Source organism: Schistocerca gregaria, chromosome 1 (genome assembly GCF_023897955.1).
Source record: "Schistocerca gregaria isolate iqSchGreg1 chromosome 1, iqSchGreg1.2, whole genome shotgun sequence".
NCBI classification, from domain to species: Eukaryota; Metazoa; Arthropoda; class Insecta; order Orthoptera; family Acrididae; genus Schistocerca; species Schistocerca gregaria.
This window is the reverse complement of record NC_064920.1, coordinates 203539622-203561621: the sequence shown is the minus strand read 5'-3', so window position 1 is coordinate 203561621 and position 22000 is coordinate 203539622. Positions and strand designations below refer to the sequence as shown.

At 39.2% G+C, this 22000-nt stretch overlaps 2 protein-coding genes across 3 annotated transcripts in view; one reads left to right on the top strand and one right to left on the bottom strand.

Annotated features, from left to right (window-relative positions):
• The window catches only part of LOC126336852 (UBX domain-containing protein 11-like), a 261607-nt gene that overhangs the window by 223120 nt on the left and 16487 nt on the right, over positions 1-22000 (bottom strand). The gene's annotated exons all lie outside the window — the stretch shown is intronic.
• The window catches only part of LOC126336859 (parkin coregulated gene protein homolog), a 107755-nt gene that overhangs the window by 84064 nt on the left and 1691 nt on the right, over positions 1-22000 (top strand). The window contains exon 4 of one of the 2 annotated variants that reach the window (XM_050000977.1): positions 21670-21826. The exons of the other annotated variant lie outside the window; for it this stretch is intronic. Within the exon in view, the coding sequence (XP_049856934.1) occupies positions 21670-21752 (83 nt within the window). The 3' untranslated portion in view covers positions 21753-21826. Of the gene's footprint in view, positions 1-21669; positions 21827-22000 lie in introns of those variants that run through there. 2 annotated transcript variants of the gene reach the window in all.

Below are 22000 nucleotides of genomic sequence, written 5' to 3'. Positions count from 1 at the left end.
ATGCTACCATTTGTAGTTCTCTGTGCACTATCTTTTGTGACGTGTTATAGTTTTATTTATGTACAAAGAAGCAAAAGTTAAGGTCTTTGTCTTTTGAAGCAACTTTTGCATGTTTTAGAAGTCTTTCTTTTTAATATGATCCTGACTGCTTTTTGTTGTGATAATGAACACCCTTTTTACTTCTTGAATGTTGTAGTTGACCCACATTGTTGCTCCGTACTGCAGGTATGGTTCGAGGAGTCCATATTATACTGTGCACAGAAGTTGTCTGCATATTGTGATAGCTGCCTCGTTATGAATATGACAGAGCTGAGTTTCGTACAGAAATAATTAATATGTTGTTTCCATTTCATGTTGTTATCTACAGTAATACCTAAGAATGTAGTGGATTCCACTTCTTCCAGTTTGTGTCATCCACCTCTAGAACCATGTGCACAGCCTTCTCTTTGCTTCTGAACACTGCATACATAGTCTTTTATAGGTTGATAAGAAGTCCATTTTCCAGGAACCACTGAATTGTGTTTGCAGATATGAGGGTCGGAACTTAAATACTGTCAACTATTCGCAACCGATACTAAAGAGTTAAATGTTTGCACCTGTTACTGTCCTTCAAAGCAGTCACCACATTGCCAGTGATGTGGAAGGCATAGTATACTGTTAGAAGAGCCTGTTCTGTTGATGGTGCGAATGGAGTGGTCTACTGCCTGTCGAATTTCTGGAACAGTTCTGAAGCGAATGCCATGAAGTGGTTCCTTCATCTTCGGGATCAAATCAAAGTCAGAAGGACTGTCCAGGGAGTATGGTGGATAGTACAGTACTTCCCAGTCCCATCGATCGAACAGAGCAGCCACAGCTTGCTCTGTATGCGCCCATGCATAGTCATGCAAAATGATGGGTGTGTTGCGCAGAAAGCGTCGGCACTTTTTTCGCAAAGCTGGTTGTAGGTGATGCTTCAAAAATGAACAGTAATACTGTGCATTGACAGTCTGCTGTGGACGAATGTAATGCATTAGGATAACACCATCACAGTCATACACGAGAATCACCATAACTTTAGACCGCTCCATTCGCACCATCAACAGAACAGGCTCTGGTAACAGTATACTACGCCTTCCACATCAGTGGCAACAAGTTCTACACAATGCTGGTGACTACTTTGAAGCATAATAACAGATGAAAACATGTAACTGTTTTGTATCAGTTGTGAATAAATAGTTGCCACTAATTAAGTTCCAACCCGTATGTATGTCTTGCTTCAAGATGTACAACATTTTGGTCATTGTTCATTATTATCCTGTCATCTGCATACAGTATTTTCTTCTCCTTCTCTTCAACACCTGTATCATTAACAAACAGATTAAACAGCAATGGCCCCATTATGGATCCCCGTGGCACGCCACATTTAATGACTTTTGTTTTTGACTGATATGCATTCCATGTTGATACATACTGTTTGTTTCCTGTTGCATAAGTATGATTCTATCCACTCTCCTGCTTGTCCTCAAATACCAGAGTTTTCAAATTTTTGTATCAGCATAGCCAGTAGTGTCAAATGCTTTGGAGAGATCGAGAAACATTGCAGACCCATAATGTTTTTCATGTAAGGACTGTATAATATATTCTGTCGGGTGCAGCTGCTGATTCTGTAGATTAACTCTTTCTGAGACCATGCTGTGATGGTATAAAGATATTGTATTTGTCCACATAATCAAGTAATTTATTATATGTAAACATTTTCAGGATTTTTGAAAAACATGATATCAGTGAAACTAGCCTACAGTTGTTGGGGTCATCCTGACACAATGCTTATCTCCAGTGTTTCTGGAAAAATTCTACCTCTGAAAAAGCTGTTTCTGATGTCCAGCAATGGTGAGATTGTTTGTTCAGCTACTAGCTTTATTATGTGATTCAATATTTTGTCAACACCAGATGATTTGTTGGACTTCAGTTTTTGTAGAGTTCTCCTCATTTCATCTTCTGTAACTGGTTTCAAGAACATGGTTTTGCTTAGTAACATTCTTTTGTGGCCTATTTCTTTCCAATTTTAAATTCTGTACCACATTTATATAGTTACCACTGAGTGTGATACCTATTTCTCTACCATCTGTAACAAATGTTTTGTCTATTTTCATTGACTTGATATCTGTTTCTTTGTTTGATCCAGCTTTTTACTTTCTTTCATCATTAATTGCATTCCAAGCTACCTTTACCTTGGTTTTTGAGTTTATAATGGTGGCATTAATTGCACTTGCTTTTTGCCTCTCTCATTACTTTACTATACTTCTTTCGTAACATATTATAATTTTCAGCTTCAACCCTCCATCTCAGACCCCACAGTTCTATTAGTTCACTGATAATATGCTTTGTCTGATCCTGCAGCTTTTCTTGCCTCTTTACCTTGGGGGATGCTACATTAAAGAGAGGTTTAATTATTGTAATAATTGAATCATACTTTTCATTTACATTCTGCACCTGTAGAGTTTTATTCCAGGTCTCCTTATACTAAAATTAGATGTTAATATTTTGTTCACTGATGTGCCCGATTTCTTTGGTTGTTTGTTTTGGTTCTGATATTATGTCCCTTCTTCTGCAGAAGCAGATCAGCCATCCATGATGATCAGATATTTCTGTTTGGTCTACGTGTGACTCACAGTTATATCTACTAGTATTAGTAATGATGTCAATATCTGTTTGACTTTGAGAAGTCACTCTTGTTGGTGCAGATATTGTTGGCCCCATATTGTATTGTATTAACAATTCATCAGGATCTTGTCTTGGTTTTGATTCTTTTCCCATGTCAGTATGGAGTCTGCATATATAAGGATGTTTTTCTTCATATTCATTCTTAGTAAGTTGGCAATTCTTTTCAGAAAGATACTAATCTTGTCACATTGTGATCTGTACACACGAAATAATCTAAAGCTATCCATCACTACATCAATAATTTCGAAGTCTTTTTCTATAGCTATGGGTAATCTCACATGTTTTCTGTTTGCAGTCCTTAGGGGCTGTGCTGTTTTAATATATAAGGACCACCTCTATATTTAGATCTACAGAAATAACTGGATTAGATATAGTCCTTTATTGTCAAGCTATCTATCTGAATTTCAGTTAGACCATGTTCACTGATTGTGTTTCACTTCTACTTCTGCTTTTAGTAGTACTTTTATGCAACTTTTCTTTTGCTACATGTTGTGGGCTGCATTCTGAGAGCATGTTTTGTAGTCCCTCCTTTTTTGTGTGATGCCCATATTTTGCTTTATCAGCTGCAGTAATTGATCTTTCACTCCCATCAGACCATACTAGTTTCCCTTGCTTTTCATTTTTTTGCAGACTTCTGTAAAGATTCTGCTGTGAATTACAGACTGTAATCTGTTTAAATGCATGCCGTCCTTTCCTAGGCAGTTGTCACATAGAAATTTGTTTGGATCTATGAAGACTGCCCAAAGACAATCACACTGTTGTTTGACAGCATAATTTATATTGGATATATACACTCCTGGAAATGGAAAAAAGAACACATTGACACCGGTGTGTCAGACCCACCATACTTGCTCCGGACACTGCGAGAGGGCTGTACAAGCAATGATCACACGCACAGCACAGCGGACACACCAGGAACCGCGGTGTTGGCCGTCGAATGGCGCTAGCTGCGCAGCATTTGTGCACCGCCGCCGTCAGTGTCAGCCAGTTTGCCGTGGCATACGGAGCTCCATCACAGTCTTTAACACTGGTAGCATGCCGCGACAGCGTGGACGTGAACCGTATGTGCAGTTGACGGACTTTGAGCGAGGGCGTATAGTGGGCATGCGGGAGGCCGGGTGGACGTACCGCCGAATTGCTCAACACGTGGGGCGTGAGGTCTCCACAGTACATCGATGTTGTCGCCAGTGGTCGGCGGAAGGTGCACGTGCCCGTCGACCTGGGACTGGACCGCAGCGACGCACGGATGCATGTCAAGACCTTAGGATCCTACGCAGTGCCGTAGGGGACCGCACCGCCACTTCCCAGCAAATTAGGGACACTGTTGCTCCTGGGGTATCGGCGAGGACCATTCGCAACCATCTCCATGAAGCTGGGCTACGGTCCCGCACACCGTTAGGCCGCCTTCCGCTCATGCCCCAACATCGTGCAGCCCGCCTCCAGTGGTGTCGCGACAGGCGTGAATGGACGGACGAATGGAGACGTGTCGTCTTCAGCGATGAGAGTCACTTCTGCCTTGGTGCCAATGATGGTCGTATGCGTGTTTGGCGACGTGCAGGTGAGCGCCACAATCAGGACTGCATACGACCGAGGCACACAGGGCCAACACCCGGCATCATGGTGTGGGGAGCGATCTCCTACATTGGCCATACACCTCTGGTGATCGTCGAGGGGACACTGAATAGTGCACGGTGCATCCAAACCGTCATCGAACCCTTCATTCTACCATTCCTAGACCGGCAAGGGAACTTGCTGCTCCAACAGGACAATGCACGTCCGCATGTATCCCGTGCCACCCAACGTGCTCTAGTAGGTGTAAGTCAACTACCCTGGCCAGCAAGATCTCCGGATCTGTCCCCCATTGAGCATGTTTGGGACTGGATGAAGCGTCATCTCACGCGGTCTGCACGTCCAGCATGAACGCTGGTCCAACTGCGGCGCCAGGTGGAAATGGCATGGCAAGCCGTTCCACAGGACTACATCCAGCATCTCTACGATCGTCTCCATGGGAGAATAGCAGCCTGCATTGCTGCGAAAAGTGGATATACACTGTACTAGTGCTGACATTGTGCACGCTCTGTTGCCTGTGTGTATGTGCCTGTGGTTCTGTCAGTGTGATCATATGATGTATCTGACCCCAGGAATGTGTCAATAAAGTTTCCCCTTCCTGGGACAATGAATTCACGGTGTTCTTATTTCAATTTCCAGGAGTGTATTTGTAACTCACTGACCTACTTGTTATGATTTTGCTACGTGTCAACAAGGATCCCGCATAGACACTTCTTGCCAAACGAATTATATTTCTTGTTCCATTAGTAATTTCTTCTTCACTACTGTTTCTTAATGTATTTGTTCCAGTCTGTAAATAAAGACACACTGGTTTCAGAATCTGCTTTTGTTTTTGTCTATTTGAATTTGACATATTTTCAAAATGTTTGTTGAGTTGTTGCATTCTAATTCTCAGGACATCGATTTTGCAGTTGGAGACCTTGATATTTTTCAGCAGCGAATCAACAATTACTAGAAACTCATATTCATCTCTGTGCACTGGGCTTCATCTGCCTCACTGCAGATGTGCACTGATGCTTTAAATGTCTGAACTGTATACATACCTGTGATGAAAAAAGCTTGAAGATAGGAGTATGCTTCCACATAAAAAATTATAAGAGATGACATTTAATAATGAGATATATGTGCGCAAACATATATGTGAGATGAGATCTAATGATGAAAGGCTGCCGAGGTAATTACATGGGAAATTTGTTACAGTTCCTGGGAAAATCGACAATAATTGATTACTGATTATATGTATGTTTAAAATGCATGTAGTCTACTTGTCATATGAAATACAGAGGTGTGTGTGTGTGTGTGTGTGTGTGTGTGAGAGAGAGAGAGAGAGAGAGAGAGAGAGAGAGATATTACTTTGCGTGAGAGGGATGTAATGTGTAATGCTTGGAACAATGAGACTGTCAAATTGAACATCTTACACTTTCAAGAGAAATAATCATTGTCTTTGACCTTCAAGTGTAGGTTACATAACTTTTTACTACATGTTTGTCATCAATTTTGCACATCATTAAAATAGTAAGCTCTGTCTTGGTGGACAAAGAAGGAGGGGAATACACAATTGGTCTACAGCCATCATCTTTTGCATTTTATGTAATGCACTATATTTGCTGGAGGTAAGCTGAAAGGAGGGGAAGGGGTCATGACCTGATGTGTATGTCATAAATACTGTAATTTGACGCCATTTCAATAGCACACACTGATTGGTTGGAGATAGAGAAGAGGTGGTGTGGGGTATAAAGCAAACAGTTGGTCTGTTTCCAATATCTACTGTGATTGGATGGAGATTAGGAGGAAGTGGGGGGGGGGGGGGGGGGGGGGATGGGGGGGGTGGAAACAGGAAGAGCTCTTTTTTTAGAAAAAAAAAGTTTTCATGTTATTTTCAAACACTACACTCTGAAGAAGAGTGGGAGAGGGTATGAAGAACACAATTGGTTCCTGTTTCCAGATAAGATGCGGGAGAAGGTTTTCCATTAATGCAGTTGTGCTTTTTGCACCCTCTTGGATTTTTAATACCATAATATTATTCGCTGTAGGTAGTGAGTAGTGCACTGTGTGATTGTTTCGCCATAGGAGAGGAAGACAAGATTTATCTAGGATATTTTGTTACTGCACTGTGATTAGCTGGAGATAGGGGAGTGGAGGTATGTGACTTCACACTGACAGAGATAATGGCATCACTGATAAGGGTGATGATGTTACTGTTAAGGATGATGGAATCACTAGGTAAGTGACCTAGGACACAATGTCACAGATGAACACCAAGTGTTCCAGGGTACTCATACCTCTACTACTCATGTGTTTTTTGTTGTGATATTAAGAGTTTATTGAATTTCTTCAGCGTCAGTGATGATCCAAGTAGGTGGAGGCTGTTTATAAACTCTTCAAAATGTATCCTCAAAGATACTTTTATGTAATGGAAATGTATTTGGCTCGTCCAGTACACCATAGGGAGATGTGTGGGAACTTCAAAATTGTGCTGAAATGCATGATTTATGAGAAACATTCTTGGACAGTATATGGAGATTTAAAACTAGTTGGCATGTTACTTTGTCAACAATCCAACTGCAAAACATGCAGTATTTCATTTGTGAGTCTGACAGCTGAGCCAAAGACAAGCACTGGAAAAGAATGTGACTGGTCTGAAAGCTAAACCCTCCAACCTTTTTCACAGAATATAAAACATGAGACAATTGTTCAGCCAAGCATGAGGCTATTATCCCACTTGAAGCTTGGGTTACTGAAACAATTCATTAAAGCACTCCCAAAAGATGACTGCCTCCTGTACTGGGTAACAAGTTTTCCAAAGGTAATTTATGAGAAACTTGAAGAAGGGATCTGTGTAGGGCCACAGATCAGAAATTTAATAAAAGACAGTTTGTTTGAAAGTAGAATAAATCCTGAGGGGAAAAAAGGGGTTGGATTTTGTTTAAAGAAGTAGTGGCTGACACTTTGGGCAAAAATATTCACACTATAAAACCACGGTTAAAACAATGTTGCAGAATTTCATGAAATTATAGGTGTAAACATGAGCATGAGGCTTCATTTTCTAAATTCACAGATTGATTTTTCCCCTTTGTACCTTGGCGATGTCAGTGAAGAACAAGGAGAATGGTTCCACCAGGGCATCAAGGAGATGGAAATGAGATACCAGGAATGGTGGAATGCAAAAATGATTGCTAACCGCTGTTTCGTACTAAAGAGAAATAACTCTGGTGAAGGGAGACAATCAGTGAAGAAAAGTTTCACTCCATGTCAGAAAGAACATCATGCAGTGAAATCAGCAATGGAAATTAAATAGTCAACATTTTATGTTTTGTTTTTGTAATCATTATTAGTATTTTTAAGTGAATATATATAATTATCTATTCTAATGCCGTGTTTAGTTATTCACTGCAAAGTTACAAACTAAATAATTTATTTTTAATCCATTTAAAAAATTCTCTGATAAAAAAAAGTGATTTCAACTAAAATTCAGACATAAATTGCACAAAAATCCAACATGATACAGAAAAACTAAAATCAGATTTGAAATCAGAATGAAAATACATTAAATGTCACCTTACTGTCATAGAACATTATTCACAATGTTTTAAAATGCAACATAGTATTATTCATTCTGATCTGCCTTTTACTTTAATGATCTGGATTACCATGTATATTTCTTTGTCATCGAAGACTTCTTTATCTCTGCATCTTCTGTATCGTCAGCAGTGAAATTTGGTCAAATCCAACTTCATTCTAAATGAGAGAAAGTGTTTCTTTGTAAAAGTGAATATATTGATCCTAGTTGTGCAATCCGAAATGGTTTGTCATATACAATGCATGCACGAACAATTATCAGCTGTTGACTCTAATCAGATGCACAATCAGTCCAACTATGTATAGCTCAGTCAGAGTAATTGTACGTTTAATTCTGTATTTTGCAAACATCTCTTTGGCAATGCCTCAGTTTTTCACAGTTCTGTTGACAGCTACTGTTATAGCCTGCATCTGTTAGCACTTTGGAGTTGAAAGCTGGCAGCAGTGTTTTGAGCTGTCAGGCATCGTCTTACACTACCATGGCTATTGGTGGGATCTCAAAGTGTGGAATAAAATACCAAACTAGCAGGCAGCACAATTTGTAGCAAAAGCTGCTCTCATCATCATGTCTTGAAGGTACTTGATATCCAACCACACCCAAACAGTATACCATTATAAATCACTTAACTAAAAGAAAGAATACTTTCATTGATGGTGATCAGCATTCATTGTTACTGTAGACGTGCAACACATCACTTTACCAAAGTGCTACATTACATGAAATACCCCTTTCTTAGACAAATGATGTCATGACAATAATTGGATATAAATAAATAATACTGGTAGTACTGAACACACTTTGGTGACTCATACCATTAAAACAATATTTACAACCAGTTTTTAGGGCATGGTCGACTTCTTTCCCCATCCTTTCCTAACCCGATGGGACTGGGAATGATGATCTTGCTGTTTGGTCCCCTCTCTGAAATTAACCAAGCAACCAAAATCATCTCAAGCTTTGGGGAATGAAAACCATTAACATTTGTACTAAACATTATTTCATATTACTCGCTTTTAAAATCTTAAATCATTAAATAGTGTTTCCATTTCTTGTTCCTTACATGTTGATTACCATTAACTACTGATGTTGGGACTGTAATTGACATAAAATTATTTTAGTCAGCTTGCATAAACATGACTACCTGTTAATCGTTCATGGAATATACGTTTGAATTCTCAAAGTAAGCTATAGTCATAACATGATCAGATCTACACTATTTCTTTATACATGTGAACTAGACACAGAGAGGGCTGGCAAACCAATCACAACTCTAGTTATTCAGCTGTTCAGTTACACAAGATGAATACTTATCCCTTCACCATGCTTATCGGGCTGTTGTTACCAGTTTAGTACCATGTTAACTTTTGTTTACTTCTAAAGTAACTCAGGCCGTACCTTGTAATTGGTTTGTACTTCAATTTGTAATCAAAGTAGGAAAATCACCTACAATTATATACAGCAGATGAAGCTAATCTGTCCAGATAATATATATAGACCTCTTAATGAACAAAATTACCACTACACACGAGAAGAGCATGCAAAACTTACATATTTGTATTTGCTTACTATGTGTACATAAGGCATCATAGGAGGTCCAAATACGTATTATTAAGCTGGTTTTTCACCAGTCACCTCCGGGATGCATTACAGCACGTATAGGTGTACATTATTTCCATCCTCCCATCAAACTAAAGGAGTCACATGCCAAGAACAACTATTCACCTTACATTGTCTTGCAAACTATAATTATTCCATTATATGAGTTCCCTGTGTCATGAATAGCCTACATACTCGCATCCTCATTATTGATTTATTAAATTCTTATAAACAATAAACTATAGAACTCAGGTAGGTTCATCTACTTTGCAACTTTGGAATAAGCCTCAAAAGCAATGGTGTCCTTTTTCTGTAGGAACCCTCAATACAACCCCTCCTGCAGAAGGACACTCTCTAAACAATGATGCAAAATTTGGTGTGGGTCATCCAGTTATTGGTACACCCACACTAATAATTACCAAATTTATATGAGGGTAATCCCAAAAGTAAGATCTCCTATTTTTTATAAGAACAGAACCCTGTTTGTGTGCCAGTTGTTCACACTGTTATGAAGAGTGCTTCACGCGCTGCATGTAAACATGCATGTGCCACGCTGAGGCGCTCAGTCTTGGCCTGGCAGCCGTTGAGAATGGAGATCCCATTTGATGTTACCGCCAAGTGCGAATTGTGCGCAGTTATTTGGTTTTTGAACGCAAAGGGCACTGCGCCGATTGAAATACATCGCCAATTGATGGAAGTGTATGGTGAGTCGTGCATGGATGTCAAAAATGTAAGTGGTGTAGAGAGTTTGCAGCTGGTCGGACCGAAATTCACAATGAACAGCATGGTGGTGACCTGGTATGACATGGGCATACAAAAGCTGCCATAGTGTCTACAACAATGCATCGACAGAAATGGTGATTATGTCAAAAAATAGCTAAATGTTCAAGCTGTAAACTGATGTAAACCATTGTAGAAATAAACAGGTCTATGTACTTATAAAAAAAATAGGAGACTTTGCTTTTGGGGTTACCCTCATATACAGTGATAGAGTATCTTGTTTAATATTGTATACTACTCTACTCTCCCCTTTCCTCATATATTTTAAATAACTCACTCCTCTTGTATTTAGAACCCATACCTGCTCACTGACATTCCTCATCCACTTTCTCTCAAGTATACTCCTTTGTGTTCAACTGAAAGTAGCTAAAGCTTATTTTTATTCATTAGAAATTATTCATTACAGTTATGCTGATGTGGCTTTCAGTATACTTCTGCTCACAGAAAAAAGAATTGCAACACCAAGAAGGAGTTGTGCAAGATAAACAAAAGCTAGTAAGCGTGTTTCTACATCTGAAAGATTATGTCTGTTCAAATTTCACACCAGTAGCTTAAGAGTGAGGACAGTAAAACGACTATGAGGTTACAAATTAGGTTTGCTTTACACACATGCTGTAATGATCATGAGCATTAGCTATCTTTGGGATTGGACATAGTAAGTCAATGTTACCCAAAAATGTATTAAAAACAAAGATTCCAAGACTTACCAAGCGGGAAAACGCCGGCAGACAGGCACAAGAACAAAACACACACACAGAATTACTAGCTTTCACAACCGATGGTTGCTTCTTCAGGAAGGAGAGGGAAAGACGAAAGGATGTAGGTTTTAAGGGAGAGGGTAAGGAGTCATTCCAATCCCGGGAGCGGAAAGACTTCCCTTAGGGGGAAAAAAAGGACAGGTGTACACTCGCGCACACACACACACACGCACACATATCCATCCGCACATGGATATGTGTGCGTGTGTGTGTGTGCGCGACTGTACACCTGTCCTTTTTTTCGCCCTAAGGGAAGTATTTCCGCTCCCGGGATTGGAATGACTCCTTACCCTCTCCCTTAAAACCCACATCCTTTCGTCTTTCCCTCTCCTTCCTGAATAAGCAACCATCGGTTGCGAAAGCTAGTAATTCTGTGTGTGTGTTTGTGTGTTTTGTTCTTGTGCCTGTCTGCCGGCGTTTTCCCGCTTGGTAAGTCTTGGAATCTTTGTTTTTAATATATTTTTCCCATGTGGAAGTTTCTTTCTATTTTATTTACCCAAGAATGTCTTTAAGATGACAAATACGCCATTATCAGCCGCTCACTGTGTTTGAACAAGGTCATGTAATGGGGCTAGAAGAAGCTGTATGCTCCTTCTGTGATACTGCAGAAAGACTTAGCAGGAATGCAACAACTTTACACATTTGCTAGGTGTGGTGGTCACAGGAAGGTGTAGTCACAAGCAGATAGGACCGTGGCCAGCCACATGCCTCTTCTGAGAGGTAAGACCATAAATTTTGGTGTATGGCTGTCGTGCATTGCACTGTATGTGCAGCATCAATTTGATATGCAGTTGGCACCACAGTAACACAATAAACTCTGACAAATTAGTTACTTCAAATACAGATCTGAGACAAATGCCCTGAAGTGTGCATTTCACTGACCACAAACCAGTGCTCTTTGTGACTTCAGTTGTGTCAAGCAGCAGCTCAATGGAGGATGGACTAGAGGTCTATTGTGTTTTCTGCTGAAAGCTGGTTCTGCCTCAGTGCCAGTAATGGCAGTGTGTTGGTTAGAAGAGGCCATGTGAGCGCCTGCAGCCAATCTGTCTGCAGCATAGACACACTGGACCTACACCTGGAGTTATGGTCTGGAGTGTGATTTCATATGACAGCATAAGCACTGTTGATGTTATCCCACACACCCTAACATTAGACTTTTGTGCCGCCATTTGTGAACAACATCCCAGAGGGTGTTGCCCAGCAGGATAACATTCACTCACGTACTGCTGTTCTGACGCATGTTGTCAGGCGTTGTCAGTGGAACACGATAGCAAATTTCCTTCAACTTTCCTCACAGAAAGAAATCGGTAGAACATTGCGTAGGAAATCAGCATACATTGCACCATTTAGATTGCCAGTGATAAAATTGGGCCAATTATCCTTCCTCCCATAATGCCGCACCATACATTAACCCACCAAGGTCGCTGATGGTTCAAATGGCTCTGAGTGCTATGGGATTTAACATCTAAGGTCATCAGTCCCCTAAACTTAGAACTACTGAAACCTAACTAACCTAAGGATGTCATGCACATCCATGCCCGAGGCAGGATTCGAATGTGCGACCGCAGCGTGGATTTTATGTTGCCCAATAATGCATATTATGACGGTTTACGTTACCTCTGTTGGTGAATGACGCTTCATAGCTAAATGCGTGCAAAAAATCTGTCATCGTCCTGTAATTTCTCTTGTGCACAGTGGCACAACTCCACACGACGTTTGAAGTCATTGCCATGCAATTCCTGGTTCATAGAAATATAGTATTGGTGCAGTCGATGTTGATGTAGCATCCTCAACACCGACGTTTTTGAGATTCCCGATTCTCGTGCAATTTGTCTGCTACTGATGTGCGGATTAGCCGCGACAGCAGCTAAAACGGCTACTTGGGCATCATCATTTATTGCAGGTCATTGTTGACATTTCACATGTGGCTGAACACTTCCTGTTTCCTTAAATAACGTAACTATCCAGCGAACGGTCCGGACACTTGGATGATGTCGTCCGGGATACTGAGCAGCATACATAGCACACACCTGTTGGGTATTTTGATCATAATAGCCATACATCAACACAATATTGACCTTTTCCAAAATTGGCAACTAGTACATTTTAAGATGGGTAATGTATCACGAAGCAAATACCGTCCCCACTGGCAGAATGTTATGTGATATCATGTACTTATACGTTTGTGAGTATTACAGCACTATCTGTCACAAAGCGAAAAAAGTGGTCCAACTAAAACATTCATATTTCTTTATGTACTACACACATATGTAATAAAAATGGGGGTTCCTATTTAAAAAAAAAAAACAGTTGATATCCATTTGACCTATGGCAGCGCCATGTAGCGGGCCAACCATAGTGCCATTTGGTTTCCCCCTTCAACCTAGACGAGTTTCTTTCTTTGTAGTTTTTACGTTTGATGCTTATTTCATGAGATATTTGGCCCGGTCACGATCAATGAACCACCCTGTATACAGAGTGTCCAGGATGAATGATCAGTATTTAGGAATATGTCAAGAATGATAATCTGAAGCATAAAACCTCCTATGGACATATGCCAGTATTGTTAGTACATTGCCAGGGTTAAACAGGCACAGTATCAATTGATAAATGTTTTTAACACGTTCACCTCTAGGTGTTATTGCACACATCACATTACAGCTGTTATACAGTTCACAATAAATGTTCGAATATCCCACCATCAGCTTCATAACATTTGTACGCTCCTGGGAGAATATGTTGTGTTGCTTGTCTTTTAGCGCCTCTGTACATTCCCTTATGAGGGTGCAGCATACATGATGTGAGCAAGCAATTTATCTCACATATTCACCTTTCATTTATACACTTTGCACATGCTCGGGGCAATAGCATGCACTAATAAGACACTTGTCATGCCTATCAAACTCCAATAACAGGGATCAATGCTCTTTTTAACATCAAAGGGCAAGTGAACAACCTAAAATCAGCTGATGGCTCACCTACTGAGGGGAGTGCCCATCGTTGTATTTACACCCTAATCAGCATGTTATAAGTTTATCAAATGGTCAATGAATCTCAGTCAGTCAGTTATGAAAACAAACACAGTAATCCTTTTGAAAACATTTAATGGCAATAGTTCACATTCAAAGAGCAATCAGCTCGATGTTGTACCATATACAAATTGAACTGGTCATGTGAGTGCCAGTGCATGGAAGGCAGTTTGCAGGTAAATTATGTATATGCAAATCCAAGAAAGATTGTTATGTAGTGCTCAAAAGACAACGGGCTACTGGCATTATAGTCCTAATGTCAAGCTGTACTCAGCTCACATGCCCAAGCAGCACTTTGCCGCCTAACAAGCCTTACTCTATCAGCATCCACCAGCAAAAGACTCCAAAAACTTCCATGCATACTCTCAGCTCCATTAATCATGTGACCACTATGCTAGTCAAAACTCCCATCTACAGCCAACTACATTTGGTCACAAAAGGTCATTTATATTTAACATTTAATTCATATCCACTAAAATTATTTATCATAAAATTGAAAATATTCAGTTCATAATTGTTATAAAATTAACTTTTTTTGTTTTTGGATCATTACATCCCCAGAATTCACATACACTAGTCAAGAGTCTTATTATATTTACAGCTTCCATTTTGACACAGCATAGTTCAAATGTTATTTTTCTGTTTGTACATAATTATTTGCAAAATTTCCCACACTACGTACGTTCCAGCAGATGGTGCTACTACAGCTGTGATATATATTATCATACGACACTGCCACCTGTTATCTTACAGGACCCCCACTTCCTGAATGTGCTACCCCAGTGATGGCTGCACAAAGTAGCACCAAAACATCCAGTCCCATACAAAATACACACACACACAAATGTGCCACAGTGTGAATAGAAACTTCATGTGACGAACAATTCAAGACTGAAATAAAAATTTATATGTAAGCGAGTATACATCTAAACTCTAAGTGATGTCTACATTTTAAGCATGTTTATAAATCCAATAATAATTGGTCTCTGTGGGGGCATCAATTAGATAAATTTTAATAGAATTGCCTATCTTCAATCCTCTGTGTTGTTGCACATCACTTCACTGGTTATGCCCTCACTACAGTCTCCCAGTTGCTTCCACAGCATGGACCACCTCCTTGAGTTCCAGCTCCATCTGGCATCAGCAGGACCACCCCTCTTGCATAGAAGTACAGTCACGAGTGCATTGTACTCCTCATCTGGCAAGCTATGTCCTGACAAATATTTTTAAAAAATGACCCAAATAAACAGTTGCCTGTAACTGTGATCCCATGGCTTCCCAGTGATCAGGCTACTGAACCTCATCCTGGTTTACGATGTTTCCAGTGCATCAGCTCACAAGTGAAAGACCTTAAAGCACAGATCAAAGCGAACAGACAAAATTTCAAACAAATGTAGATTCCTGATAATGAACCAATCTCAGAAACTGATTACATCCACAAACTTCACAACTGATAAACATTTTATTCACAGAGATAAATTATCTGCTATTTTCTCAGCAGATACCCCAAGTCCCAGCTCATAGCATATATTTTTATTACGCTCATCTTTTTTTTTTTTTTTTTTTTTTTTTTTTTTTTTTTTTTTTTTTTAATTACACATATGTTTCCTCTTATAAAATGACATGAACTTTGATTAGCTCAACCAGGCTCTGGGTGCAACTTTCCTAACCATACTAAAAATAATGCATTGCCCCACATTTGCTTTCTTTATACACCCTGGTACAATTTATCTTAAAAATACAATCATCAGAATCCTCTTGTGTAGCAATAAATCTGATGGACAACATGTATATAACGGCTTGTTTTTACTGAACGCACTCCCAAAATAACAGTTATATCTAAACATTGTACATTACAATCCCTACAAAATTTCTTAAAATGTACACAATGAATAATAAACATTTCAACAATGATACATTTACTTCTCTTAATAGAGTTAATTTTTTTAATGTATTCTGCCTTTTATCTATCCAAATACTGCTGAACTGTTTCTCTAGAATGCAAGTATTAATCTCCTCCCATAAAAACCTGTGATTCCGCTTCTAAGTCAGGGCAAATTTCATTAATAGCACTACCATTACAATAACTATTTACTACTTCACTAACTCATTCAACATTAAAACCATGCTCACCAAGTATTACACCCTTTGGTACGGGCAGATCATCAATATTACATCAATGGATGATGTAAAGAAAATTCTGCAGTACGTACTTGATGAGTGGATACCATTTTATAACAGTATCTGCCAGGAGGGAGAGAGGGATAAACAAGCTTGAGATAAACTGTACCCACCGTTGCCTGCTTTGCGATATTTTGCTTCTGGCTGTATTTTGGGCAAACTGTGAATCAATCTGTTTGCTCATAATGCGCTCTTTTATTGCTATGATGAATATAGGTAATGTTGTTGTTGTGGTTGTTGTGGTCTTCAGTCCAGAAACTGGTTTGATGCAGCTCTACGTGCTACTCTATCCTGTGCAAGCTGCTTCATTTCCAAGTAACTACTCCAACTTACATCATTCTGAATCTGCTTATTGTATTCATCTCTTGGTCTCCCTCTACGATTTTTACCCCCCCATGCTGCTCTCTAATATTAAATTGGTGATACCTTGATGCCTCAGAACATGTCCTAAAAAACAATTCCTTTTTCTAGACAAGTTGTGCGACAAATTCTTCTTCTCCCCATTTCTGTTCAGTACCTCCTCATTAGTTATGTGTTCTACCCATCTAATCTTCAGCAATCTTGTGTAGCCTCACATTTGGAAAGCTTCTATTCTCTTCTGTCTAAACTATTTATCGTCCATGTTTCACATCCATACATGGATACACTCCATACAAATACTTTGAGCAAAGACTTCCCAACACTTAAATCTGTACTCAATGTTAACAAATTTCTCTTCTTCAGAAATGCTTTTCTTGCCATTGCCAGTCTACATTTTATATCCCCCCTACTTTGACCATCATCAGTTATTTTTCTCCCCAAATAGCAAAACTCACCTACTACTTTAAGTGTCTCATTTCCTAATTTAGTTCCCTCAGCATCACCTGATTTAATTAGACTACATTCCATCATCCTCATTTTGTTTTTGTTGATGTTCATCTTATAGCCTCCTTTCAAGACACTGTCCATTCTGTTCAACTACTCTTCCAGGTCCTTTGCTGTCTCTGACAAAATTACAATGTCATTGGCAAACATCAAAGTTTTTATTTCTTCTCCATGGATTTTAATTCCTTCTCCAAATTTTTCTTTGCCGCTCTTACTGCTTGCTCAATGTATAGATTGAATAACATCGGGGATAAGCTACAACCCTATCTCACTCCCTTCCCAACCACTGCTTCCCTTTCATGCCTCTCGACTCTTATAACTGCCATCTGGTTTCTGTATAAATTATAGAAAGCCTTTCAATCACTGTATTTGAGCCCTGCCACCTTCACAGTTTGAAAGAGAGCATTCGAGTCAACAATGTCTAAAGATTTCTCTCAGTCTACAAATGCTAGGAATGTAGGTTTGCCTTTCCTTAATCTATTTTCTAAGGTAAGTCTTAGGGTCAGTATTGCTTCACGTGTTCCAACATTTCTGCGGAATCCAAACTGATCTTCCCCAAGATCAGCTTCTATGAGTTTTTCCATTTGTCTGTAAAGAATTTGTGTCAGTATTTTGCAGCCGTGACTTATTAAACTGATCATTCAGTAATTTTCACACCTGTCACCACTTGCTTTCTTTGGGATTGGAATTATTATATTCTTCTTGAAGACTGAGGATATTTCGCCTGTTTCATACACCTTGCTCACCAGATAATAGAGTGCTGTTAGGGCTGGCTCTCCCAAGGTTATCAGCAGTTCTAATGGAAATAAACTAGCATAACTAATACTTCCACTGCAAACAGAATGCTTGTTGGCTAATCAACATCATCTGGTTCTGAAAGGGATCATCTCCAGTAAATTCAGACACTATTATTGACCACAGTCAGTAGCTAAGCTATGTTGTAATGGTGTATATTGTTTCTCCCGGCCAATTGGTACATGGAAACTCCATGACACCATCTTAAACTCATTGTATGGTAAAACAGGTTTTTGTGTATCTTGAAATATTTGCGTTCTAGGACATGACCTCTTTTCCAACTCACCCATTCAACTGAAGTCCTCAGAAGTTGTAGTGGATGATCTTTCAACTCGTGGATTTATTAAATACTTCTTTCACATAATTATAGCTGACAAATTTAATGATTGCTCATTGGCCACTCAGTTCCTTTTAATTGTTTTTCACTACAGTTCTAGTAATGGCTTTTGCACTGCACCATAATCTTGGCTATCAATCATGTTGCTAAGGACAAAATTGTTACTTTATTCTTAGTTCATATTTAATTTATTATTCTCTTTCAATTTTCTTCCCTTTCCGGCACAGAAGTGTTACTCAGTGCTGTCATATAACACAGCCAGAATTAAGTGTTCTGTGTTGTGTGTGAGAGTTTGTAAACAAATTTTCAGTTTCCATTAACCATTAATTCTGACCTTCTGCCTTTTACTTCAGTGGTCAGAACAACCTTGTGTAATTCTTTGTCACTGCAGAATGCTACATGTCTGCATTTTCTCCTGCACTGGTGGTTATAAAGTTTTCTCAAATTCAACTTTCTACTAAATGATGGAAAGTCCTTCTTTGTAAATGTGAATATACTGGCCCTTGTTATATAATATGGAACATCTTCATGCGCAACACATGTACCGACAATTATAGGACATTAACTCTTCTCTGATATACAATCAGTACAACTACATACAGAACTGTGACAATAATGGTAAATTCTCTTCCTTGAAGTTACTCTAATTGTCACGTTCTTCTCTATTCCACAGCACATCTCATAGGAATGTCAAGGCGCAGAATAAACTGCCCAACCAGCTAGCACTGTAACATGTAGCAAAAACTGCTCATGTCACTCCATCTTGAAGTTGCACGGCAGAATAATTGCACAAACATAAATGCTAACTCCCAAACATTATGCCATCACATATCACTTTACCAAAGTGATACATCACACCACAGGGTATGGCCATGGGAACCATGATAGGCCCTTTCCTATGCCATCATTTCAAGGGTCACATGGAGAGAACTTTCCTGGGATCCATAAGCCTCAGCCCCTAGTTTGGATTAGACACATTGATGATATCCTTGCCATATGGGCTCATGTTGAGGCTGACCTGTTGAAATTTTTGGAATCTCTGGAACAGTCTCCAATTAAATTTCGCAAGTTCTTTTTCTGCATTACATGCCATTTTACTTGACATTGACTTCATCCTTATTCACATTTAAGCTACAAACAACAACAGTACTCACATGTTGACAGTTACTTTGTTGGCATGTCAAACACTTCCTCCAATGCAGCCTTGGCATTCTAAGCAAACATATTTGTTCATATGCCCTCTTCCTCAGCTTTGATGGTGGGCAATTACCCCACAGTCTAATTTGAAAGCAGCTTTCCTGGGCCATAACATCCAAGCCTGGTACTGCTGATCCTCCAAAAACCAACTAGGGAGTACACCTCTTGTCACTCAGCACTGTTCTGGTCTTGAATATATTAATCAGCTGCTTTGACAAGGCTATGAATTCCTAAAATGTTGCCCTGAAATGAGGTCCATTTTGCTTGACATTTTGCCCACCACACGTAGAATATTTTTAAAAGACATCATTTTCACCATTGACTATACTAAGTATTTACTTTTACAAAAGCAATTTCAACCATAGGGCCACTGTCAAGTGGTGTGCTGCAAACTACTCAGCTTCAGCACATGTCTCACTCTAAAAATACTCTGATATTCACATATGTCACCATTGTATCTGAACCCTGTAACAGTGTGAACTTCCTTAACGTAAATCTCAAGAAACCACTGTACTTGTAACTTGTTTAAATGTAAACTGAGACAGTTGGCGTGAAGATATATTTGCAGCACACCACTTGATAAAGGCTCTAAGGCCAAATTTCAAATTATGAAAATAAATACTTGATATAGTCAATGACGAAAATGAAGTTTTTAAAAAGTGCTACATGACTGTCAACCCCTGCCATGAGAAGTTAATCACAACTAGAATAGCCATATGTGCCCCCCTCCCTCCCAATCTCTGCAATATCTTGATCAGACCCCCTGCTCGTACTGCACACACTTCTCTATTCTAAGGCTCCTACCCTTGTGACTGTTCCCCTGTAAGACTTGCCAGAGGGTGTATACTGGTAACAAACAATGGCCTGTTGTGGAGCACACTATACAACATAACAGTCATGATTTCAGTGCCTGTTTCACCACATGTGCCATCTGAGTTCTTTCCCCTGTCACCATTTTCTCAGAATTACACAGATGGGAACTGGCATTCCATGTGCTTGTTTCTTGTCACTCACGAGGCCTAAATTCATGTGTTTCTGTGGACTAAGCATTTCTTTTTGGTAACTACAACTTATTTTTTCTAAATCTTGTATTTTCCAATCTGTCTATTATTTCCTGCCCCACCCCAGTTTATCAGGTATAAGGCACTTATGTTTCTGTTTTTGCATGCTTTTCCAGTAATCTCTGTCTCACTTATTATCCTCTCCTCCACCTGTAAGTTCTCAGGTTTTCAAGTCTCATCTGTTGGAGGCATCAGTAATCAGTCTGTCCCTCTCATCCTGTCGAATAAGTCTCCCCTGCCCCAGGGTTCTGAGCCACTTTTCCATACCTCTCCCCATTTCCTAAACTTTGTAAGTTCATTTCATCATCCCTCTTCCTTTCCCTTCAGCCCTTCACACACGAGATGGGGCCAGTGGAAGATGAAAGCTTGCACATTTATTTATATTTTGTATGTGTTTTCTCATGCTCCATAGGTTGTACCATATATTTTTGAATGATGTTTTAAAAGCTAGTTCATGTTTGTAGCAGAAGGCTACATCTGCACCCTGGATAATGCTAAATGAGCTATCAAATACTGGGAATAAGACAATCTTGTGATCTCCTAGCCAGAAGACATGTTCTACGTATCTCAAAAGCAAACAGGTGTTTATTTTCTATATTTAAAATATCAGTTCTCTTTCACAGAACACTCTGCCCATTTTGAGTGCTGAGACATTCTCACAATGCTGTGTTTGTTCTCCATTGTTGTGTTCATTTATAATCATCTCTTTACTTTTAATATAATGATTTTAAACCATTATTAATAAAGTACTTATAACACTACAAAGAGACATTATAAGCTGTCCCATGCTTACCTTGAAGAGGCTGCCCATAGACACATTTAAATATTAATTAATGTGTTCCTCTTTCTTCCCTCAGAAAAGAAGTAATTAGTTTTAAAATTTAGGAACAGCTATTTTTCATTCTAAATATGTACTGTAGTTCTGCAGTTTAATTTTCTGGAGGTAAATACAGGATGGCTGCTACATCTCTGTGCAATATTTTCTCAAGTGAACATGTCTGACAGAACAGACACCACACATTTGTTGATACAATGGTCGAAAATGTCAATTTTTGAAGGAATGACCAACACCATTTGCAATTGGGCATTGAAATAATTTGATGGTGAAAGTTTAAAATTTGCTCTGGACCAGAAAATGACTCCCTCTTAACGCAAGTAAGTAGAAGTAAGCCAAGTGGAGAATTTTATATCAAATAAAGTACAAATACTTTATCAACAGCTCCAAAGTCTACCACAAAGAAGACAAGCAGAACATTGGCCATAGAGGGAAAATGGGACAGGAAATCATGGAAAGAATGCTGAATAACAAAGATGATCTCCAATAATGTATAAATATTGCTTAACATGCTCCCAAATGACACAAAAGTATGAGCAATGTAAGTTTTTTATCATTAGCATGACTTTCACATAAACCATCATCTTATCCATTGGTAACTTTGTATGGCATCATTTGAAACCTGTTTGCACATGACTCAATAAAGTACAGAATAGATTGTGGTAGTCACTGTGTCAGATTTAATGAACATACAGAAATTCATCATTATATAACC